At 40.4% G+C, this 26,069-nt stretch overlaps 1 protein-coding gene across 1 annotated transcript in view; it reads left to right on the top strand.

The window, feature by feature from the left end:
* The window catches only part of LOC132830251 (eosinophil peroxidase-like), a 50,130-nt gene extending 29,452 nt beyond the window's left edge, over positions 1 to 20,678 (top strand). The window contains exons 9-15 of the mRNA XM_060847788.1: positions 49 to 307; positions 4,226 to 4,396; positions 7,276 to 7,513; positions 11,447 to 11,652; positions 15,012 to 15,173; positions 18,719 to 18,777; positions 19,721 to 20,678. Coding sequence (XP_060703771.1) covers positions 49 to 307; positions 4,226 to 4,396; positions 7,276 to 7,513; positions 11,447 to 11,652; positions 15,012 to 15,173; positions 18,719 to 18,777; positions 19,721 to 19,795 — 1,170 coding nt within the window. The 3' untranslated portion in view covers positions 19,796 to 20,678. The remainder of the gene's footprint in view (positions 1 to 48; positions 308 to 4,225; positions 4,397 to 7,275; positions 7,514 to 11,446; positions 11,653 to 15,011; positions 15,174 to 18,718; positions 18,778 to 19,720) is intronic.
* The last annotated feature ends 5,391 nt before the right edge of the window (positions 20,679 to 26,069 follow it).

Genomic DNA, 26,069 nt, shown 5'->3' with positions numbered 1-26,069 from the left:
ATCCTTTTTCAATTCTGACTACACTAATAACTTCTCTTCCTGCTACAGATAATAACCTACAGAGACTTTCTTCCACTGCTTATTGGGAATGAAGCAACAGAGAAATATCTCCCACGTTATGAAGGCTACAATGAATTTATTGATCCTGGTATTGCCAATGTTGTCTCAACAGCAGCTTTCCGTTTTGGGCATCTTATCATTCAGCCAAAGCTATTCCGCCTTAATGAAAACTACCAGGAACACCCTCAGTTCAAAAACATTGACCTGCACCAGGCTTTCTTCACACCCTGGAGACTGATCAGGGAAGGTAGGTAACAATCTTTAATATAGAGTCATAGAGGTGTACAGCACGGAAACAGACCATTCAGTCCAACCCGTCCATGCCGACCAGATATCCCAACCCAGTCTAGTCCCATCTGCCAGCACCCGGCCCATATCCCGCCAAACCCCTCCTGTTCATAGACCCATCCAGATGCCTTTTAAATATTGCAAGCAGCAATCTCATCTTGAGACATTACAGTGAGACTGAGAGCAATCTTCCACTTCAGTAATGTGCAAATAGACTATGATTACAGTCAGTAAGTTCAAGCTCTAATAGAGTTGAACACAAGTAGTCCTTATTTAAGGTTATGGGTTCATTTCTGAGAATTGCAACCTTAAGTGAAATAACTTTAAATGAATCTAAGATTCCTGTACAAATCAATGTGAAAGCTATAATAAGGGTGGGCCTTTCTTATCAGAAAGTATGAAAGCATTTAGAATCAAAGAATCCTTACAGTATGCAAACAGGTCTTTCGGTCTATCAACACTCTGAAGAGCATTCCAACCCTCCCCACACTATACCACGGCTAATGTGCACAACATGCACCTCACTGGACACTACGGGGGAATTGAAATAGCCAATCCACTTAACCTGTTCAACTTTGGATTGTGGGAGGAAACTAAAGCACCTTGTGAAACCACCACAGACACAGGGAGAATGGGCAAACTCCATACAGACAGTGATCCAAGGCTAGAAACAAACCAGGGTCCCTAGCACTGTGAGGCAGCAGTGCTAACCACTGTGCCACAATGCAGCCTATTAAACTTAACCTATCAGCCTTAATATCTTACATTGCTGAACTCCCACATTTCAAAATACCATGGTCCCTTTCTTGATCAGATTATATTCCCTACAGTGTGGAAAGAAGCTCTTTGGCCCAACAAGTCCATACCGACCCTCCAAAAAGTAACCCACCCAAACCAATTCCCCTACCCTATATTTACCCCTGACAAATGCACCTAACACTATGGGCAATTTAACACAGCCAATTCACCTGACCTGCACATCTTTGGATTGTGGGAGGAAACCCACACAGACACAGGTAGAATATGCAAACTCCACACAGCTCGTCGCCCGAGGTTGGAATCAAACCTGGGTCCCTGGCAGTGTAAGACAGCAATGCTAACCACTAAGCCACCATGCCATCCTGAATTATTCTCCTATGTCATTCTACATTCTCATTTCTTGTTGGATCTGGCAACCACAGAACTTTTTGTCAGCTCACATTGGGATTCCAGCATTGGATCAGATCAGAAAGAGGCCACAAGTGACAGGATAGGTATTGGGAGAGATTGCAAACGAAGGAGACAGGCCACAAGTCAAAGAATTCGAGTATGGAAGAGGCCACAGAGCACATAGGTGTTACCTGTGAAATATTCTTAAAAGACTGTTTGACCAGTTTATACCTTCATCTATAGAAGCAGAATTAGACCATTCGTCCCACTGGGTCTGCCCCACTGTTCGATCATGACTGATATTTCTCAAAGGCATTCTCCTGCTTCGCCCTGTAAAACTTGTTGCCATTACTAATCAAGAACCTATCTATCTCTGTCTTAAATATACTCAATGACTTGGCCTCCACAGCCTTCTGCAGCAATGAGTTCCACAGATTAACATCTTTTTGGCTTAAAAATATTTCTCCTCATCTTAATTCCAAAGTGTCATCCCTTCACTATAAGGTTGAATACATGCTAATGATTTTTTGGGCACTCCTGTTCCTCTGGGCTAGTCCTTGTCTGTTTTTGATCTATGGTAACCTTGGCAGCTTTGCATGCCATCAGGCCTTGCTTGCAGAAACTGTTTAGCCGAATTTGTGTTGGGCCTAGTTGAAGGGTGACCTTGTCGAGGTTTGTAAAATCATGAGGGGCATGGATAGGTTAAATAAACAAGTTGTTTTCCCTTGAGTGGAGGAGTCCAGAACTAGAGGGCATTGGTTTAGGGTGAGAAGGGAAAGATTTAAAAGGAACCTAATTGGTAATGTTTTCATGCAGAGAGTGGTGCATGTCTTGAATGTACTGCCAGAGGAAATGGTGGAGGCTAGTACAATGCAGCATTTAAAAGGCATCTGGGTGGGTACATGAATAGGAGGGGCTTAGAGGGATATGAGCCGAGTGCTGGCAATTGGACTAGATTAGGTTGGGGCATCTGGTCAGCACGGACCGATGTGTCTGTTTTCATGCTGTACATCTCAATGACTCTACAACTCTTTAGATGCCACTAGTTTAGTTGCCCTTTGCTTCTAATTATATGAAATGATTTTCATTCTGTTGCTGCAAATTTTATTATCTGTCATTTGTCTTCTATTAGACCTGATTCCCTGGCCTGCTGTCTTGCTTGTGTTATTTCTACCATAAAAGTGGGTGAAGCAGGCATTGTTACCCTTTTCCTCAATAGAAACTCTTTGAGGAGTGGCTCTAATTTTCAACTCTCGAGTAAAAGTAGCTGATTCAAATTAAATAATCATGTGCACCTCTTCCCATTTTCTGTTCCATTGACTTCAGTGGTTGTACTTGATAAATAATGGATGAGATAACTAAAGTTCAATGAAATCAATTTCTGATTGGCTTCATGTTGTATTTGTGCTGGCACAATGCCTGGCCAGCAAGTTAGTTATTAAATAACTGTGAAGGAAAACTGCTCACTATTGGTCAAATTAAGGTGTTAGTTAATGAGCCTGGCTGAATTACATTCTGTTTTTGTCAGCAAGAACCCACACTTTTCACGTAGGTTCTTGTTTCCGTCCCAATTTTCTGGACAGACCTATTTTCGTCCGTACTATCACACATTGCAGCAGATTCCTGAAGAAGGGTTTATGCCCGAAATGTCAATTCTCCTGCTCCTCGGATGCTGCCTGACCTGCTGCATTTTTCCAGCAACACATTTTTCAGCAGAGTTTGAGAACCTGAGGAAAGTGAGGTTTTTCTTTTTCCACAAATTGTATCCAAATATAAATTCACTGGCTCCTCATCATTACAAAAGAACTCTACTAAAATACAGAAAGGTTTAAGGAAATGATAGCAAGGAATGCCAATGCCATTCCAGCCCTTGTTTCATTTGCATGCTATTTTTTGATTCCCCCACAGACAGTAGATTATATACAGTACTTTTTAAATTGATATTTAATATCCATTAATATCCTTATAAAACTCGATCAGAAATTATGAGCAAATTGTTTTACGAAAATAAAATGAGAAAATGTTGAAAATACTTAGATCAGACAGCATTTATAAACTAAGTTAAAACTTACAGCATTTTCTGTTTTGATTTCAGATTCATAGCATCTGTAAAATTTTGTTCATATAGACTTCAAGCTACATGACAAAATGCAGACTCAAAAACATGATGTTAACATGCTATATTTTTTCTTATACTCTTCAACTATCAAATTGTATTTCTCTCGCTCTTTCAAGTACCACATAGCATTACTTAGAATTTCTGAAAACAGAGTAGCGGAAGATTGATGAACCTTCTGGAGAAATGTCACAAAAGTTATTTATGCCAATTTTGCAATATGGCCATTGAAATTATGACAGGAATCTTGATTACTACCTTCCACAATTCAGATGTCTATTCATTTTGCCAAAAACTATTTATATTCAGCAAGATTCTATTACAGAGTCTTGCTTAAACAATGCTGATTTTGTCAGATCTGAAAATGTGTTGCTGGAAAAGCGCAGCAGATCAGGCAGCATCCAAGGAGAAGGAGAATCAACATTTCGGGCATGAGCCCTTCTTCAGGAAAAGGCTCAGGTACCAATCTTTGTCATAGATATTTCTCCCACTCTCAACTATTCTAATACTCTTCAAGGTACAGTGTAAACAATACAATAATTATCCATAACATCGATTAAGAATGCCTGTTTATTGTGTGTGTGTGTGTGTGTGTACCTTCATTCGTTTTAGGTGGGGTTGATTCCCTCATACGAGGATTGTTGGGCAGACCAGCCAAGCTGCAGGTACTGGACAAGATGATGCATGATGAATTACGTGAAAAACTTTTTGAATTGACCAGCCAAATAGCCCTGGACCTGGGTTCTTTGAATATGCAGCGTTCGCGAGATCATGGAATTCCAGGTAAGTGGAAAATCACGATATAAATGTAAAAGACATGTTGAAATGTCAGTTAATACAACAATTTTATTACTAAGGCTCATAGTGTGAAGAAGCTAGCAGGAACAAGCCTGGAAAATGCAGTTCAGCAGGGCAGGCAGCATCTGTTGAGAGAGAAGTAGAGTTCAAAAGAGTCATACTGAACTAAAAATATCAATGCTGTTTACCACAGATGCTGCGAAAACTACTGTGATTCACCAGCATTCACAGAATCCTTACCAGCGTGGAAGCAGGACATTTAGCCCATCGAGTCCACACACTCTTTCTGAAGAGCATTCCACTCAGACCAACCCCGCGATCCCTGTAACCTTACTTTTCCCATGGCTAATCCACCTAGCCTACACATCTCTGGAGACTACGGACAATATAACGGCCAATCCACCTAACCTGCGTATCTTTGGATTGTGAGAGGAATCCCGTGAGGGCATGGGCAGAGCGTGCCAGCTCCACACAGACAATCACCTCAGAGTGGGATCAAACCTGGGTTGCTGGCGCTATGAGGTAGCGATGCTTACCACTGAGCCACTATGCCATGCCTTTAAAAAAACGCACTGCTGAGAAAGAGACATAAGCCCTGGACTTTCAGATTAAAAGCCTGATGCTCTACCAGATCAGCTACGCAAATCCACATTTTCTGCGTTTGTTTCAGATTTCCAGCACCCATAGTATTTTGAATTCATTAACTAGCAAATACGGGTTTCATTCATATTAACAATTTGTTTTTTGCAAAGTTTGTGAAGACTTGTAGCTCAGGTTGAGGTTTAGGGTGTAGGTTTGCTCGCTGAGGTGTAGGTTTGATATCCAGACGTTTCATTGCCTGACTAGGTAACATCATCAGTGGTGACCTCCAAGTGAAGCGAAGCTGTTGTCTCCTGCTTTCTATTTATATCACCAGCATTCACAGAATCCTTACCAATGTGGGAGCAGGACATTTAGCCCATCGATATGGGCTGCGTAGATATAAATAGAAAGCAGGAGACAACAGCTTCGCTTCACTTAGAGGTTGCTACTGATTATGCTACCTAGCCAGGTAATGAAACCTCCACCCTAATAATTTGTTTTATCCCAGAATTGACTGGAAAAGATGTAGAAAGGCTTATATTAAAATGGAAATGCTCAAAAAAAAAATGGGAATTGCACGTTTTAGTTTCTTAACTGCTGAATTTGACCCCCTACTTTCCCCTCTGATACAGTTATTATCAGGCTATACAGCCGAAACGCAAAATGTTATTCTCAGCTTTTGAACTCATGAATTTAGCCTTACTTTTATGGAAAATGCTGAAGTTGCAAAAGGTTATTGAAAAGAATGGTGCCTTCAGTTGCTGAAGGAGAAACTACAGAAGCAGGGGTTATTCTTTGTAAAACAGCAAAAGAAACAGGGGATCTCCAGGCAGAGTAAATGTTTGAGTCTGAGAAGGTAGATACAGAGGTGTTTCAATAAAAAGCTGGACTTTCATCCTCAAGGCGAGTAGAAAATGTTGAGAAAATTCCCAGCTTTGCATGCCTACCTCGGGAAGTATTACTTTCAAAAGTACAATCTTCATTGTTGATGGCTGGCTGCTGGTTCCAGCCTACTTCAGAAAAAGGTGGGATGCATCCGCAGTTTCATTATATTTTGTTCTTAGCTGAGAGCCCACAAAAATGAAAATCATTTGCTTATTGAAATTGCTCGGGCTGGCTTGATTGACAGCTCTGACCTCGATCAATTTGATAATGTGTTGGTTTACAGAAGGGAAAACGTTACACGTACTGAAATGTTGAGAGGTCTAGATAACTGACACTTCCATTGCCCTGCAGTAAAAAGGAGATATTTTTACAACACATAGTTAAAAATTATGAAGGAATAATTTTTTAAGCTTTTGTTTATCTAACTGCCACTATGAAGGGTATGTTTCTCTACAGTGCATACATGGTGTATAGGCCTGGAAGTGCTAGACCTTAGCATAGAGTGGCTGAAGGGCCATGGGGGTTATTTCGGGAAGCACACCTTTGCATAGGAGAAGGATATTGTGAACTTGCTTTTCAGTGGTTTATGAAAGAAGAATTGTATTTGTTGAACCCACAGGGTGACATTTATTTAAACAATCTTGTAGATAAGATGAAGGTGAATCAGTTAGTGACAACCTCATTTCCAATTTCACTTTTGAAATCATTATTTTTTTCCACTTCCACCATCTCATTAGCAGTAAATTCCTTATCATTGCTATTTGTGCATAAAAAGTGTTCCTCCTCATATGCACCTGCATTCATTTCCCAAGGCCTTAATCGTTTTCATCCAGACCTTGTACCGTCAGCTAATGGAAATGGTATTTCCTGGTTGACCTTTCCCAGATCTGTCAAAATCTTGCATAGTTTCTAGAATGTCTCCTCAATCTCCTTTTACTCCAAAGTCCAAAGTTTATATATAGCAAAAGCATATAAATCACAGCATTGCCAGTCTTTATCAGCCTCCTAGCATCATTGAGATAACAATGGAGCTAGGGAATCCCAGTTGCAGGGCAATTGTGGGTTCAGCATGGGACCTGCCATTGGTGAAGGCATTGACAAGGTGGGTCCTGCCGCGAAGAGATGACGCCTAAAGATTGGTGACTCTGACGTTGGTGGGTCTGGCACAAGCGCCAGTACAGGTGTTATTGGTGAGCCAGCTCAGGATTCTCTTTCAGTTATATCTTTTATCTTTTTTATGCTTGAACAATTCAAAATGGCACTGGATTGTGGTGACTGTTGGAGTTTTTCACTGAATGTTAATGTATCATTCACTAAAATATCAATTATAATAAACAAATAATTCTTTCTCTTACTGATTGGTGTATGGTTCTATTGACTCTGTTTAAATTTTGCAGGTTATAATGCTTGGCGGAAATTCTGTGGCCTTACGGAGATCAGGAATCTTAATCAATTTCGTCAAGTTATCAACAATTTGAAGGTGGCAAGGAAATTCTTCGAATTGTACAAAACTGCAAACAATATTGATGTGTGGATTGGGGCTATTGCTGAACCTTCGGTCACAGGTGGAAAAGTGGGCCCATTGTTGGCTTGTTTAATAGGACAGCAATTCAAGAACCTGAGAGATGGTGACAGGTAATGGATAATATTAACCGCACCAGAACAGCTAAGCACATTGATATTCAGTACTTCAGTAGAATGTGATTTCACAATCAAACAATCAGAGTTCAGAGACACTGGGTTGCCTAGAACCCCAGTCTACCAGCCTTAACTGTGTTATGTTCAATCAATCAATTTTGTTACTGGTAAAGCCAGTTATCATAGAATCCCTATAGCGTGGAAGCAAGCCCTTCAGCCCATTGTCTCCATACTGACCCTTCAAAGAGCATCTCACCTAGACCCACCTACCTATCTTATCCTTGTAAACCTGCATTTCCCATGGCTAACCCACCTAGTCTGCACATTCTTGGACACTATGGACAACTTAATGTGGCCAATCCACCTAATGCACATCTTTGGAGTGTGGGAGGAAACCAGAGCACCTGGGCAAAAGCTATGGTGAATGTGCAAATTCCACATAGCCAGTTGCACAAGGATGGAATCAAACCCAGGTCCTAGTGCTGTGAGGCAGCAGTGCTAAACACTGAACCACTGTGCCATTTCTATTGTATTTATGGTTTATAACAAACAACTGGCTTTGTGTTAACATTCCACGCTTGAGTCAGAAGATGCAAAATTTGAACTCAGCCTTGATAGTCACAAGGCATTTGATTTGACTTGACCAATTTATTATCACATGTACCAAAGTACAGTGAAAAGTCTTGTTTATGAGTGGTACAAGCAGATCATAGTAAGCAAGGATGTACAAATCAAAAAGACTTAGACAGAGGCATAAAGGTTACATTTCATTGGATGCGTTCTAGGCGAGATCGACGTTAGCTAGATCAGTGTTATTTGGGGCTAGAGTCTGTTCATCAGTCTAATAACGGCCAGGAAGAAGCTGTTCCTAAACCTACTGTGCATGTGTTTAAGCTTCTGTATCTTCTGCCTGATAGAAGAGGTTGTAGGAGATCACTACTTGGGTGCAATGGGTTTTTGATGTTTTTGGCAGCCTTTCCATGGCAGCGAACCACGTGAATGGACTCTATGGATGGAAGGTTGGCTTCCTTGATGGTCTGTGCTGTGCACACCCACCCTATGTAGTTTCTTATGGTCCTGAGCAGAACAGTTGCCATACCAGGCCATTATGCACCCAGACAGTGTGCTTTCTGTGATGCATCTATAGAAATTGGTGAAGGTCCTTATGGGCATGCCAAATTTTCTGAGTCTCCTGAGGCTGAAGACGCATTTCTGTGCCTTCCTGACCATTGCATTTGCATGGGAAGTCCAGGGTAGGTTGTCGGTTATCGTCATTCTGAGGAATTTGACATTCTCCACCCTCTCAACCTCCGTTCCACTGATGTAGATGGGGATGTGTTCTCCTCCTTTCTTTCTGGAGTCAATGATCTTTAGCATTGCCGGCATTGAGAGAGAGTTGTTCTCATTGCACTACGTCACCAAGCCCTCTTTCTTCCTTCTGTATTTTGACTCGTTGTTGTTAGATATGGTGGTGTCATTAGCGAACTTCTGGGTGGCGTTCATTTGGAATCTGGCAACACAGGCTCGGTTGTACAAGAAGTACAGTAGGGGCTGAGGATGCATCCTCGCGAGGTTCCTGTGTTAAGAGTGTTATTGTGGAGGAGGTGCAGTTACCTGTCAGTGGGTCTATGGGGAGAAAGACTGAGGATCCAATTGCAGAGGGCAGAGCTGCGATCTAGGTCTCAGATTTTGAGATCAGTCTGGCTGGGATAATGGTGTTGAAGATGGAGCTGTAGTCAATGAGCAAGAGTCTGACGTAAATGTCTTTGTTGTTCAGATGTTCCAGGGATAAGTGCTGGGCTAGTGATATGGCATCCACTATGGAGCTGTTACATCAGTCGACAAATGGAGACCCGTACTCTAGTTCTGAATTCTGGGTTGACATGCAGCTTAAATTTGTGATCTGGAGGTATCTTTTGTCACTCGTCCCACACCCACCCACCTCCCTTCCCGCTGTCCCAATCCCTAATTCCCAATTATATGCATTCTGAGATCCCATATAAGATGAAGAATCGTATTACAAGTTACGAAGTTGATTATGGATGTGGAAGGAATGTCACATTGTTAATCAACCAGCAAATCCTTCAATTACATCACGCTACTTTTCTATCAGAGACTGTAGAAACATGATTACAATCTTCGAAGAGTGTGATGTGTATGACGAGTGTGTCACCAACCTTTCCGTAAATCTATCTTCAGTCAATTGGAAACTATGTGATCACTTAGTGTCTTGAAGAAATTTGTAAATGAAGTAAACTGTAAAACCAATACTTTGCAAAATACGCGAGGGTCGATTTTTCCCACCTGAGGGAAACTATTTACTACATTTGAAGTCAATGAATGCTGTCCCTGCTGACATTTTTAAAACAGCTGCTCTAGGTTAATTGAAAGACCACAGTTATTATTTTAAAGGCAGCAAATGCAGTACCATTGATGTGCATTTGCAGTCATTGAGTAAGCAGAAGCCATGGAATTCATAGTGTTAAAGGAGGACCCTTGATCCTTCATGCAAATATCAATGTTTGCTTTTCAACTAGAATTAATTAATCTGTTCCTATTTTCCTGATATCATTTTGTATTATTTCTTTTCAAATAATTGTCCAATTTCTATTTGTTATGAAGCAGACCAAACCCACTTCAAATATATCAAGGAGCTATGGTCTAGGCTAACTTTCTTTTAAATGCAAGTGTAAGCTGCTGTGTTCCAGATGTAATGTGATTGGTTACATTACTTAGCTTTAAGCAAAACATTTTATTATTACTCTTCAGTTAAAAAGCAAACAAGAGAAAAAGAGGAATTGGTGTAACATTAACTGTACTGGAAAACTTAACAGAATAAAAATTACTTCACAGCTAAACAGCAACTATTCCAAGATAGTAACATCCCATAAACACACCCTCGGTAAAGCAAATTCACTAAGTCAGATTATTTCACATGTAATATTTCTCCAGTCAGGACGAAAGAACATCAGAAGAAAATTCTGGCAGAGAAAGAATGTATTCAAGCATTTTGCTGTAGCAGGGAGAGATGTATAGAAATTTCAAAACCCAACAACTGCTGAAAGCTAAACTAAGACTCTGACTGCACCCAATCATGCTGTTTCTATTGTTCCAACTTTTTAAAAAACCCAAAGTCTCACAAGCTGTTTACTTTATTTATTAGGAACAGACCATTTTTCACCTCTGTCTTAACCAGGACAAAATGCACTTCTTAGAGCCATAATATGGTTGCATATTTAAATGAACGATGTCTCAATTTAATCTCATGGATGAAAAAGTTACTCCACATTCTCACAGTTCTTTCCTTTATTGAAAATATTTATTCTCCTACGCTAATCATCATCCTACCCTGTGAAAGCCCTTTATTGATGACAATTGATTTGCAAATCTCAAGTGATTCTCATACTATTTCAGATTCCAATTGTTTCCATGTGATTCATTACAACAGGAAGCGGCCTCAATCATGTACATTGCAACCTGATCTACGTTAGCAATTTCAGAGGCTTCTGTAATGCTTTTCCTCTTGATTTATCGGGCATCAGCTTTAGCACTCTGTTAGCATTTTCAGCTCTGAATTTAGCTATCATGGGTTCAAGCACCATGCCAGGAATCTACAGTCTTAACGCATATCCTAGTGTTTACAGGAGTGCTGCACAGTCAGATAAAATGTTAAACTAAGATCCTGCTGCCCCTTCAAGGGAATATAAAAATGTACAAGGAAGCTTTCCAAAATCTTGGCTAATATTTCTCTTTCGAAACAGAGCATCTGTCATTTATCCCATTGTTCTTTTCTGTGCATCAAATTAGCAGCTGTGTACCTTAAACTACAAGTGACTGTACTTTAAATGTTTATCATTATCTGTGATAAGCTTGTGGGACATTGATCTTGTGAGAGGAGTATTACAAATCCAAGGTTTTCTTTCCCTTTAGATTCTGGTGGGAAAATGAAGGTGTTTTTTCAGGCAGCCAACGCCAGGCTCTTTCTAAAATCTCCCTGTCCAGGATTATCTGTGATAACACCGGGATTCGATCTGTTCGTCGGGAAGTATTTAAATTCAGTCAATATCCAAGCGGATATGTGGAGTGCAGCACGATACCTGCAGTAGACCTGAGTGGCTGGAAGGAGGATACTCAAGGTACATAATTACAGGGCTGGCTCAGTCTTCAGAAAGCTGGCATTATTATTAATTTATTTTTGAGCATAAAACTACCCAAATCTATTGTAATAAAAAGACAAAGAGAAGCTGAAGTCTGGAACTTTGAAAACCATTTCTTTATGATTTAGTCATGTACTTCACTTTTTCAAGAGCAGAGTGATGCACCTGCAGTTTCAAAATTAGATCTCTGACACTTTGGATTTGCATTATCCAATATAATTATCCCATTCCCACCTTGAATAAAAAGAGATACCTCAATATCAAGTTCATGTGGGGTCTGCAAAAAATGTAGATAGTAGGCAAACTGTTCTCATTGGCAGAAGGATCAAGAATGAAAGGGCACAGACTTAAGATCATTGGTAAAAGCAGCAATGACAATGTACGGAAAGTCTTTCTCAGTCAATAAGAGGTTAAGATCTGGAATATGCTGCCTGAGAGTATGGTGGAGTTAGGTTCAACTGAGGCCTTCAAAATGGAATTGGACTGTTATCTGCACAATTTTTGTTTCCTTATTTGAGGAAAGATGTGGTGGCATTGCAGGAAGTTCAGAGGCGTTTAACTGGATTGAGCCCAGAGATGAGGGGTTTGTCGTACGAAGAGAGATTGAACAGTTTAGGCCTTTACTCTCTGGTATTTAGAAGAATGAGGAGAGATCAAATTGAGGTATTCAAGATGATAAAAGGTGTGGATACAATAGGTGTGGAGTAGATACTTCCTCCTTTGGGGCATTCTAGGGCAAGAGGTCATAGTCTTAGGACAAGGGGTAGCAAATTTAAAACAGAGTTGAGGAAAAACTACTTTTCCCAAAGGGTTGTGAATCGGTGGGCTTAGCTGTCCCACATGGAACAGTGAATGTTGGGACTGAGTAAATTTAAGGAGGAGTTGTACAGATTTTTAATTGGTAATGTGTTTAAGGGATACAGAGAGAAATCAGGAAAATGGCATGAGGAGTATATCAGCCATGGTCGAATGGTGGAGTAAACTCGATGAGCCGAATGGCCTAATTCTGCTCCTATATCTTATCAATCTGAAAAGGAAGGATGTACAGGATTACAGGGAGAAGATCGGGGGAATGGCTTTAGGTGACTTGCTCATTCGGCGATCCAGTACAGTCGCAGTATGTCAAGTATCTTCCCTTCCTGCTGTAATTCTGTGACTAACAACCAAGCACTCTCACCTTATTGTCCTAATTTTCCACATTTGTTTCATTCTGATTTTTAAGTACAACATTCATGAACATAACTAATAACTTATAATCTTAAAATAACTACATGAGTGGTCACTGCTTGATGGCTTAAAGATTCCCTTTTGCAGTTGACATTTTCCGGCTACCTCCAGGTTTCCTCAGATCCCATTACCAACATTAAGCACATTTGCAAAAGCAGTGCATTAAAGTATTTACTGAGTGTGGAGAACTGTTTCTAGCTGGCCTGATATGTTTCACATCCAGTTATTCAAGCACAGCTTAAACTGTTCAATTTCAAGCTTCAATAAAAAATGAAAAACAAAAATCAAAATGTTTCTTTCAAGAGAATTTTGCAGTCCTTATCTCTGTTGTTACCATTGTCTCCAAGATGTCACAAGCACCCAAACACCCTCAACAGTTAACCTTTCTGATTTTACCTCAGTAACATCATTCATCCTTGGCACTACCTTGGAATATTGCCTCCCGAAATTCCACTTTTTTTTTCTCTTTATTCCAAATGCTCTCTGGTCAAATTCCAATCTTTAGTGGTCAATAAATGTCAACTGATCCAAAACCTTTTTACAAGTTTAGAGACCACACAAAATAGTATTTTCCTTTCACCCTTGTCTTGAGAGATGTGGGATCATGTTCAATAATGACCAAGTGAATGGTGAAAATCGTCTCTTTGTTGAGTATTCACAGTAGCACAGTTCGAGAGAGCAATGGAATCCAAAGTACAGTTTTACAATAGCCTCTTTCATATACAGTCTTTAGGTACGTTTACATTTTTGTGATATGGTGTCACATGATTGTATCGATTGTACACAAGTTTGTGTGACATCTGTCCTCGGGAAACAGGAGATAGTTTAAGCACTTGCTAAATAGTGCTTGTTCCTCCTGATGGTATTAGAATGACTGTGCTTGTATAATTAAATGGCGTTAGTCCCTATGTCTTTAAAGTTGGTGATGTTAATAGAAATACTAGACCTATATGATGTGAATAAGTGAGAAATTATATGTGTACTGACTAAAATTATAGAGGATATTAAACTGATCTCCAGCAGCTGGATCTAGAGATTTCATTTACTATTGCCAGTTTTGAACAGTTCCGACACATTCATTTATGCAGTTTCACAGAAGCGCTATTTTGATAGTAAGTTTCTTAAAGGGGGTAGTGGCTGAATTTAATATACATTTAAAAAGTATAAATTCATACGTTAGTACAAGATTGTAGTCCTAAATAAAAGTTAGAAAATATTAATTAGATTTAATAGAGATAGGTAGTATAAAAGGAAATTTCAAAGAGACAAAAAGCAGCAGACTATAGGGCCATGCTAGTAAAGGAAACTATTTGACGTCCTGCAACTATTCAGGTCCTGAGAGATGGTTACTAAGGGCTAATTAACGTTATATTCTTTCCAGAGTTTTGTGTGAGTTAAGAAAACATGATGACATTGATGGCATTGTTCTGAGTAAGTGACAGTATTAACGTTTATTCAGAGGTAGCCTTTGATATAGAAACAGGTCTAAACACTGGTTGCAGCATGGGGCTGATAAGAATTGAATGGTGTAAAGTAACAGTAATGGGTTGGCAGCCCAGGAAGGGATGTTTAATTTAGTTTATCTTTATAAGAGTAAAATGGAAATGCGGCATAGTAAACATACGGCGCTAAATGCAGTTTAATGAATGAATGGAAATGTGGTATCATAAAATAGAGTGCTTGTGAGTGAATTAGTGAAGAGAATCAGAATACAAAATTTCACACTGATATGCCCCAGCTTTCAGTCCTCAACTTTACAGACTGAAAACGTTTATCTTTATGCTTAAGGTTGTCCTCTTTCTGTCTCCTCATGCTCTGCTCCTTGATGTCCCTGAACTCTGCCATTAGCTTTTCTAACTGTGCTTCCTCATTTTATCCAACTGTTGTTGGCTGGGTTTTCATATTCTCAGTCATTCAGGCCTATACACTGAAATTTCTTCTCATGTTCCTCAACGTCTTCATCATCCTCACTTCCATTTAAGACTTACCTTTTAAGACTCACTCGGTAACCACCTTTCTGTCATTCTGTTTAATCTTTGGCTGGGCACCCACAATCGTTTAAACATTCTCAGTAACATTTCCTAATTGATGTCTGTTTTCTCCTTTTACAGTGACCCCCTGTGGGTCTGTTCCTGTTGTGAGATCTGGCCATTTCTCAATCTGTAAGTTGGCAGTCAAATACACCTGTAAATCCGGATTCAGGATGGTGGGAGAGGACACTATAAAATGTCTGAGTAATGGAAAATGGGACTCAAGACCACCTGGATGCGTGGGTAAGAGCTTTAATAAATACATGAATTATAGGAAAATAAAATGGAGCGCAAGAAATGGAGAATAATATCTCACTTGAGCAGCCAGCCAGGAGAACCAGGCTATTCCAGGTGCAAGATCTCACTTGTATAGAGCTGACAAACTGGAAAGCCTCAGACAATGTTGGGTAACCTGGAGACCGTAAAGCCAGCATTACAGTCAGACCTGTGACAGGAGAAGGCTAGATAAGGGCTTACAATTTCAAAAGTGTGTGAGGACAGCAAAACTCGGATTAAGTTCAATGAGCACTCCAACATTTCCTGGTCCCATGAAAATAAATGTCTCACTTGTCACCGAGGACATCCACTTCTTGATCAACAAGTTCAACAGTGGCTCACAGAGGATACTTCACCAACAAAAGGCTTCACAATCATTGTAAACAAGGTCCTGATTCAAATCTGTTTTCAAGAATCCTACCCGAGACTGATGGGTATGTCAGATATGTCCCAAACCAGCAGTGAGGTCTCTGCTGCATCTAAATAGTCCAAATGCATACAAACCTACAAGAAAGAGGGAAGGGATAAGTATTGGACAAATATAGAAAAATTGGATCAATCAGGCTCAGATGATGTTAGTGGTCCAAAATGGAATAATATAATACAGTTGATCACAGGATATGTGTCAGATAGTGGAATTAGTATGAGAGGAGTCTGAGGGAGGTCCAGTGAATTTCAAAGATACCAATTTTAAGATTTTAATGTAAATACCAAACCAGTTCAATATGAGTTCCCTGACTGGTGCTGTTAACCCGTCCAATCAGGGAGCCCTGGCTGACAGATATAAACAGGAGTGTCACACACACCATGAGTGATGGGGAAAAAATAAGCACTACCGCAGTTAAGCGGTAGTGTGGGGGTTTAAAAAAAAGGAAAAAAAAAATAAACAGGAGTGTCAGAGGTTCTGTTCACTCTGAGAGCTGGCTTTGAGGGAGCTAGATCATTGCCATGGACTCTCCAAGTTTAAATAAAGGATGACTTGGTGAAGGGAAACCATCTTCTGTGGAGTTATATCAGAAATGAAAACAATATGACTTATACAATTAAAAGTAGTGACTTGGGTGGTGTTATAGAACTGTGAGACCTAGGGGTCTAGGTGCAATTTCTTTGAAGTTTGCTTCACATACATATAGGGTGGTTAAGAAAGCATTTAGCATACATGCCTTTGTTGCTCAGACTTTTGAGTATCAAAGTTATGTTGAGACTATTCAGAACTTTGGTGAGGCTTGTTCTAGACTACTGTATGCTGTTCTGATTGCCCTGTTACATGAAGAAAGTATTAAGCTGGATAAGGTTCAATACTTTTCGTCAGTATTCACTCAGAAACAGGACATTGTTGCTGATGTGAATATTGAGTCACAAGTGATTAGAATGGATGACTTTGAGGTATGTAGGGAAGAGGTCCGGGGAATACTGGAAAGGGTGAAAATAGATAATTCCCCTAGGCCTGATGGCATTTATCCTAGGATCCTCTGGGAAGCTAGGGAGGAGATTTTTATGTCGTCGTTGTCTACAGGAATAGTGCCAGAAGACTGGAGGATAGCGAATGTGGTCCCCTTGTTCAAGAAGGGGAGCAGGGACAGCCCTAGTAACTATAGGCCAGTCAGTCTCACTTCTGTTGTGGGCAAAGCCTTAGAGAGAATTATAAGGGATAGGATTTATGAACATCTGGATAGGAATAATGTGATCAAGGATAGTCAGCATGGTTTTGTGAAGGGCAGGTTGTGCCTCACAAACCTTATTGAGTTCTTTGAGAAGTTGACCAAGGAAGTGGACGAGGGTAAAGCAGTAGATGTGGTGTATATGGATTTTAGCAAGGCGTTCGATAAGGTACCCCATGGTAGGCTGCTGCAAAAATTACGGAGTATGGCATTGAGGGTGCATTAGAGGTTTGGATTAGGAATTGGCTGGCTGGAAGGTGACAGAGGGTAGTAGTTGATAGTAAAGGTCCATCTTGGAGTGCAGTTACTAGCGGTGTTCCACAAGGATCTGTTTTGGGACCATTGCTGTTTGTCATTTTTATAAATGACCTGGAGGAGGGGCTTGAAGGCTGGGTGAGCAAGTTTGCGGATGATCCGAAAGCCGGTGGAGTTGTGGACAGCGAAGAAGGATGTGGCAGGTTACAGCGGGATATAGATAAGTTGCAGAGCTGGGCAGAAAGGTGGCAAATGGAGTTTAATGTAGCTAAGTGTGAAGTCATTCACTTTGGTAGGAGTAACAAGAAGATGGATTATTGGGCTAATGGTAGGCTACTTGGTAGTGTGGATGAGCAGAGGGATCTTGGTGTCCATGTACACAGATCTCTAAAAGTTGCCACCCAGGTAAATTGTGCTGTGAAGAAGGCATATGGCGTACTGGGCTTTATTGGTAGAGGAATTGAGTTCCAGAGTTCTGAGGTCATGTTGCAGTTGTATAAGACTCTGGTGCGGCCTCATCTGGAGTACTGTGTACAGTTTTGGTCGCCATACTATAGGAAGGATGTGGAGGCACTGGAACGGGTGCAGAGGAGGTTTACCAGGATGTTGCCTGGCATGATAGGAAGATCGTATGAGGAAAGGCTGAGGCAATTGGGACTGTTCTCATTGGAGAAAAGAAGGTTTAGGGGAGATTTGATAGAGGTGTACAAGATGATTAGGGGTTTAGATAGGGTTGACAGTGAGAACCTTTTTCCGCGTATGGAGTCAGCTGTTACTAGGGGACTCAGCATTAAATTAAGGGGAGGTTAGTATAGGACAGATGTTAGGGGTAGATTCTTTACTCAGCGAGTTGTGAGTTCATGGAATGCCCTGCCAGTATCAGTGGTGGACTCTCCCTCTTTATGGTCATTCAAGCGGGCATTGGATAAGCATATGGAGGTTATTGGGCTAATGTAGGTTAGGTAGACTTCGGTTGGCGCAACATCAAGGGCCGAAGGGCCTGTACTGCGCTGTATTTTTCTATGTTCTATGTTCTAAGGTTAGAAGAGATTTAAGCTGCTGGGAATAGAGGGTTTGAATTATAAGGAGAGGCTGGATAGGCTGGAACTTTTGTCACTGAATCATAAGAGGTTGAGGGGTGACCTTATAGAAGTTTATAAAATCATAAGAGTCAGAGATAAGGTAGTGTCTTTTCCTTAAGATGGAAGATTTCAAGATTAGGGGCCATATTTTTTAAGATGAATGGAGAAAGATTTAATAAAGACATGGGGGCAATGTTTTTGCACAGAGAGTGGTTTGTGTGTGGATTGAACTCCCAGAAGAAATGATGGATGCAGATATAGTTACAACATTTAAAACTCATTTGGATTAGTACATGAATAAGAAACGTTTGGAAGGATATGGGCCAAACGCAGGCAGCTGGACTAGTTTAGTTTGGGATTATGTTTGACATGGACTAGTCATACTGAAGGGTCTGTTTCCATATTGTAAGACTCTGTGACTCTATAATAGAACTATTGAAATATTTTCTGGTATATTTCACTAAATATCATATATCTTTCAGTTCCCTACTAATTGTACCTGACTATGTTACAGGTGCAAGAGTCAAGATTTGCTCAAAATGGAAGCGGTTAGAGAATGGATACCTGGAAAAGGTAAACTTTGGGAATTTCCCCTGACTTGCCTGCAGGGGTCTGCAAGATTCTTGCCCCTCATGTTCCTGCTTTTCCACTCTGTATTGGTTTGGAGGGCCAGGCACTGAAGAGGAATTAGGAAACTGTATTATCCCCTTGTTATTCAGACATTGTTTTTTGTTCTAACATTTAGGGACTAAATCCAACATTTAATCAAGCACTGAATGCAGGATCTTAATTTTAAACTACCTTAACATGTCCTCGGAACGTAATTCAAGGAATGAAAAAGTCATTTTTTTTTGGATCTTGCTCTTAGCTTAAAGTTGAGCTGATCCAAAACTTCACAGCTCACACCATAGTTTGCACCAAAACCTGATTCTCACTCATTTTAAACTCTGCAAAAAAAAATTAATTGAATGTAAAACAATTTGATTCAACTTGTAGTTTTATATATACATGTAAGTCTTTCTGATATCTTTAAATCTTGGGAGTATGCTAAACATAAATTATTCACTGTTTTTTTTTGGAAATTGTACATGAAAACTTAAAGCAGGTGCAGGACATTGAGATCTTTCAGTTTGTGTCTTGTGTAGCCCAAGATCAGCACATTAAGTCTCTCTTGTTTTGGACATAAATATTTGTAATATGCTGCAGTGACAGGACAAAACTGTCCTTCCTTAGGCAGTTCCACACCAAATATTTCCCAGGCAGTCATTTTAATTTTGTAAGTCGATCCTTAGCACTTTCCAATCCCTTTGGCTATAGTGGGAATATTTATCCGCTTTGTCACAACTTCCTCTTGTGATGGCTTCTCAAAGAAATTCATTGTGTGCTGGGCCATATTATGTCTTATTGTCTTCTTCCTACGAATAATCCAAATGTTGGAAGCAATGTTGTTTAACAGGTGCAGGGATATATCTGCATACTGCAGGGTGCAGATAAACCTATTGATCTATTCTTACAGGTGCATGGAGTTCCTTGTGAGAATGAAGGGGCAATAGCAGTGGAGGACAACTTAACTGAACCAGAAGAACATTAAGATGATGGTGGGCCTCCGGAACTTAGCAAGAGAATTATTCCAAAAATATCCAAATTTTCTGCACAACCTGCAACTGAGAATCCAAAGCTAATTTACCAATTCAATTCTATCATATCATTTCTGATGGACAGTGAGACTAGTCACATGTGAAATTTAACCCAAACGTAAATGGGTAGGTTTAAACAGAATTTGGAGCAGTGGGGATTTTCAGAATGTTTTAAATTGGGTTCCAAACCAAAACTAGCTCTCAACCTACTTTCAGACTGAACTGAGACAGAGAAGAGATGGCTTATGTCATTTTTTTTTAGATTTGATTTAGATTTTTTGTTAGCCTTCCTAAATCTTGGTCCCAAATCAGTGATAGGATACAAAAATTGTTTGGATTGAAGAATTGAATGTCCTTGTATCTGGCTCCTGGATTTAGTGTGACTACCTGAGGAAATTCCACAATACAGCACCCTCAAACCTTGCCCAGTTGCTCTCAGAACCCACAGCCCCCATTAGATCTTCAAGCCATTTCGTGATCCCTTTGATCTACCTCATCAGGATTGTGAACGCTCCCAATCCCCACTTCTGACTTCCTGATCCACAACATTCCCTGTCCTCAACCCCAACCCAATCCAGGAATAGCGGCCTCCCTGGATTGCTCTCACATACTGATTGTTTTCTCTGTACGTGGAGTGGAATTTTAGATTTGAAATTCAGCTTGCTTAATCTGTGTATTTTTAAATGCTTTTTTGCAAACACCTGTACTCTGAGAGAGGAGAGCAATTATTTTCTGTATTGATACATTGTGTATCTTGTGCTGCTGCTGCAGTGATACACCTAATCTCAAAACACCGACAGATTTAGTTATCAACCAAGAAATCAATGATTAATTAGAAGAAGCACCGTAATTATATTTGTATTCAAAAAGTAAGTAATTGATAATTAGAAATAAAAAGACTTTTAATTTTTACCGATAAATCTAATAGAATTTACTCATAACCTGAGAAGCGGCCTCTGCAAGATACAAGGCAAAACGCCTCCAATTCCCGAAAAGCTAAAACTGTCCTTGGGTTTCACAGCCACAGACACACAGACTAATTGATGGAGGCCTGCCATTCTAGGAGAGAAGTGCATCATTTTCTCATGTTAAGACACCTTGTAGAATGGTAAGGACCAGTTAATTTAAGCATCACTGGATTATGAGCAAATTGGATATTATAATTAATATGTACCGAATATATGGTAAAATAAGGTTTTTGAGTGTCATATTTTGTGCATGTGTGTAGAGGTTTTCCAGCTGAGGGAAGTGATGCTTTTGCCCACGTTGGCTAGAATATAAACCAATTTAAAAATAGTCTGAAATTCTGTTGAAGCAGAAACTTAAAGTGTTTTGAAATGTCAGATTTTAGGACGGTGTAGTTAGGGACTTCTGTCGTTGGGGACTTTGATATGTAATGTCTTTGGAAAGAAGAACTTTTTCCATCCACAAATGGGAATCCAGTTGAACCAGAAGTCGGTTTTGTATCTGAATATATTGCTTTACCCTCTTGTATGGAGGCTATTGTGAACCTCTCAAGCTTAGCATTATCTTCTGCTTGGTACTTGAATCATTATGGTGGTTAGATTACTGTATTATGTTCTTTGCTTATATTCAATAAAATTTGGTATTATGCATTAACTTAGTGTTCTGTCTTACCTGATAGTACATCTCTGTCAAACCAGAAACATCCAAACTGTAGAGTTTAAAAGGATTGACTTGAAACTTTTTAACAGCCTGATAAATCAAACTGAATTAATCAAAATCTAATGAATTTCCTTTTAAATCCTGTTATTGCAACACAGGGATAGCAAGCCAAACCAAATCAGCCTCACTATCACTGGATTTGTAGCAGAGTGAAATTTTAAAACTTTCAGTGATCCACCTAATTGTTCAATTGTTCCTGACCATACTTTATGAATAACAGTTCTTGGACACAAGTTTATAACTTAAACAAAAATAAACAATTAACAATTACTGCACAGACCAACACACAGGTACAGTTGAGGGATAATTAAAGAGAAAAAACAAAAGAATCATCATTGGCTGGTGCCAATATTAAATAAACTCTTTCATATGATGAATGCCTTCAGAATTCCTTGGACAATGGGTTATTCACAAGCAAGTAGAACTGTACATCTTGCTTGAATTCTGAAGTCACCAAGGTGGTAAAAACAATGACTGCAGATGCTGGAAAACAGATTCTGGATCAGTGGTGCTGGAAGAGCACAACAGTTCAGGCAGCATCCAAGGAGCAGCGAAATCGACGTTTCGGGCAAAAGCCCTTCATCAGAAATAAAGGCAGAGAGACGGAAGCATAGAGAGATAAGCTAGGGGAGGGTGGGAGTGGGGAGGGAGTAGCATAGAGTACAATGGGTGAGTGGGGGAGGAGATAAAGGTGATAGGTCAGGGAGGAAAGGGTGAAGTGGATAGGTGGAAAAGGAGCTAGGCAGGTCAGACAAGTCCGGACAAGTCATGATGACAGTGCTGAGCTGGAAGTTTGAAACTAGGATGAGGTGGGGGAAGGGGAAATGAGGAAACTGTTGAAGTCCACATTGATACCCCTGGGGCTGAAGTGTTCCAAGGTGGAAGATGAGGCGTTCTTCCTCCAGGCATCTGGTGGTGAGGAAGCGGCAGTGAAGGAGGCCCAGGACCTCCATGTCCTCGGCAGAGTGGAAGGGGGTGTTGAAATGTTGGGCTATGGGGCGGTGTGGTTGATTGGTGCGGGTGTCTCAGAGATGTTCCCTAAAGCGCTCTGCTAGGAGGCATCCAGTCTCCCCAATGTAGAGGAGACCGCATCGGGAGCAACGGATACAATAAATGATATTAGTGGATGTGCAGGTAAAACTTTAACGGATGTGGAAGGCTCCTTTAGGGCCTTGGATAGATGTGAGGGAGGAGGTGTGGGCACAGGTTTTACAGTTCCTGCGGTGGCAGGGGAAAGTGCCAGGATAGGAGGGTGGGTCATAGGGAGGCGTGGACCTGACCAGGTAGTCACGGAGGGAACGGTCTTTGCGGAAGGCAGAAAGGGGTGGGGAGGGAAATATATCCCTGGTGGTGGGGTCTTTTTGGAGGTGGCGGAAATGTTGGCGGATGATTTGGTTTATGCGAAGGTTTGTAGGGTGGAAGGTGAGCACCAGGGGCGTTCTGTCCTTGTTACGGTTGGAGGGGTGGGATCTGAGGACGGAGGTGCGGGATGTGGACGTGATGCGTTGGAGGATGCTGCCTGAACTGCTGTGCTCTTCTGAAGTCACCAGTTTATGCTCATTGTTTCAGTTGACTTCGAGAAATATGTATTTATTTCTTGCAGACTGGGATTCTTTCCTCACAGTGTTCAACAATTTGTTAACTAGAGCGAGAGAGACTAGAGAGACAGCAAAACAAAAAAATGACAATCTCCAGATATTTTCAAAAATCAGACTGCTTCCTGCCAAAACTCAATCAGAACTGGTTCTCTCTAATATATTCTATGGTTAGCTGACTAGCACTGCTTCTAACTTGATTGACCAAATCAAAGCTCAACCTGCAGTCAGTCCTGAGCACAGCAACACCTCGGTGCCAATTCATCTACAGTATCCTTAGATTAATAATTAAGTTGCAATATTTTCCAGGCCAGTTCCCAACAGAAACCTCTGTCTTAGTTCAATCTTATTTTTTTTTGTGGATATTTTTATTGAAATTTAACATTTTTGCAAATTTACAAAAATAAACAAAACTCTCAAATACAAACATTGATGTACAATTAAATCATATATACGATAGTCATAATTTAACAAAGAAAAGAGAAAGAAAGAAAACAAAAAGAGAAAAAAAAGAAACGAAAAAAGAAAGAAAAAAAAACTCAACTTTCTACTAATCTAACCTATAACTAACCAGAGTGTATACCTAAGTCTCTTACATGCTCGGAATGTATAAACATCAAATATAATAAAACCCGTATTCGCGCAGGATTCCTCTCCCAAGGGGCCCCGGAGCAGCCCGGTCTGAAATCTTCACTAAATAAAAGCCCTTGTTAGGATAGCCGAAATATCTGCATTTATATAATTCAAAAAGGGCTGCCATATTTTATAAAATAATTCAGTCTTTCGGTGCACCATATTTGTGAGGAAGTCAAGGGGGATATATTCCATAATTAATCTGTGCCAATTTGAAAGTCCAGGGGGGCCCTCAGCCACCCAGTTCACCAAAATATTTTTCCTTGCACAGAAAGAGAGAATAGAAAATAGTCTCTTCCCATGCATATCCAGAGATGAGAGGTTCGAAAAGCCCAAAAGCAGAGATACAGGGTCCACCCTAATTTCCGTTCCTAAAATTTCTGTCAGGGTATTTGCCATTTTAGTCCAGTATCTGCGGATTTTCTGACAAGTCCACAGACAATGTGCAAGAGTACCCACCTCTATTTTGCATTTGGGACACATTGGAGATGCTCCTGCCTTAAATTTTGCCAGTCGAGCCGGAGCTATATGGGCCCTATGAAGTATCTTTAGTTGGATAGCCTGAGTTCTGTTACAGATAGCAATTCTTCTAGCATTTTCCCAAATGTCATTCCACATATCCTCAGAGATTTCTAGCCCCAAGTCCTGCTCCCATGTTTTAAGCAGGTCAACCATGTCTCCTGAGACTCCATCATGTAGCAAATGGTATATACTACTAACGGAGGATGCCCCCGCTGGTCGTAAGACATTATGTTCTCTGTCTGATTTATAAAGACTATCTATTAATGTAGTCTTCCTCTGTATATAATCTCGAACTTGGAAGTATCGAAAGAGATCCCCATTAGGTATTCCGAATTTCAGACGCAGCTGCTCAAGGGACATCAGGATCCCATCTTTAAATAGGTCCCCTAAGCATGAGATGCCCCTGGATCTCCAGAGTTTAAAGGTGGCATCTGTAATCCCCGGTTGGAATCCCCATGCGCCTACTATTGGTGCATGGGGGGATGTTTTATGTGAGTTACCCTCATTTTGCCGCATTATATTCCAGGCCTTAATTGTGTTTAGTATTATGGGATTTTTACAGTGATCTGTAATGATTTTCCTCTTATCTGAAAATAAAAGGTTAATAAGTGGGTATTTTACTTGGGAGGCTTCGATATCCAGCCAAATTGATTGTGGATCAGATGAAACCCAATCAGCTATGTAACTTAGTAGGGAGCTTAACTGATATTTCCTAAAGTCTGGGAAGTCCAGTCCTCCCCTTGCCTGTGGAAGCTGTAGCTTCTTCAGCTTAATAAGGGGCCGTCTATGGTTCCAAATAAAGGAGCCCAACCAGCCATATAATTTACATAGGGCTAGCCTTGGCAGCATCAGCGGGAGCATTCTCATAGGATATAAGAGATGGGGCAGAACATTCATTTTAATTAATGCTATTCTCCCTAGCCAGGAAGTCGGAAGGTCTCTCCATCGCTGGAGGTCCTGCCTTATCCTTTCCATTAATTGTACAAAATTAGCCCTATACAGCTGATCAAATACTGGCGTGATAAAAATACCTAAATATAAGAAGCCCTCCAGGGACCAATGGAAGGGAAAAGGGGATCCATCCATTAAGTGGGGTATCATAGCCAGACCACCCATTGGCATGGCTTCCGATTTTGAAAAATTAATTTTATAGCCTGAGAATGCACTAAATGTATTAATAACTTGAATTAGACGAGGCACTGACATTAAAGGATTACTGAGGAATAAGAGAACGTCATCTGCATAGAGGGTAATTTTGTGTTTACCTGTACCAATCCTCGGGGCCGTTATATTAGGATCAGTCCGGATGGCTTCTGCTAATGGTTCGATTATCAGTGTAAACAACAATGGTGAGAGAGGACATCCTTGACGGCAGCCCCTACCCACACTGAAGCCATCCGATCTTAACCCATTCATAATAACAGCTGCTTTGGGGTCATTATACAATGTTGAAACCCATTTGGTAAACACCTGTCCAACGCCAAACCTTTCCAATGTGTAAAATAAATATGACTATTCAACCCTATCAAATGCCTTTTCCGCATCCAATGAAATTATTACTCCTGGTATCTTTCCCTGATGACAGGCTTGGATCATATTCAAGACCCTTCTGATATTATTGGATGATCTGCGGCCCTTAATAAATCCCGTCTGGTCCTCCTTTATAATATATGGCAGTACCCTTTCTAGTCTTAGTGCTAACATTTTTGAGAGAATTTTAAAGTCTACATTTAGTAAGGATATTGGTCTGTAAGATGCACAATCTTCTGGGTCTTTTCCTTTTTTGAGGATA

This window comes from Hemiscyllium ocellatum, chromosome 31 (genome assembly GCF_020745735.1).
Source record: "Hemiscyllium ocellatum isolate sHemOce1 chromosome 31, sHemOce1.pat.X.cur, whole genome shotgun sequence".
NCBI classification, from domain to species: Eukaryota; Metazoa; Chordata; class Chondrichthyes; order Orectolobiformes; family Hemiscylliidae; genus Hemiscyllium; species Hemiscyllium ocellatum.
The sequence above is the reverse complement of the archived record's forward strand: the minus strand, read 5'-3'. Positions and strand labels throughout refer to the sequence as shown.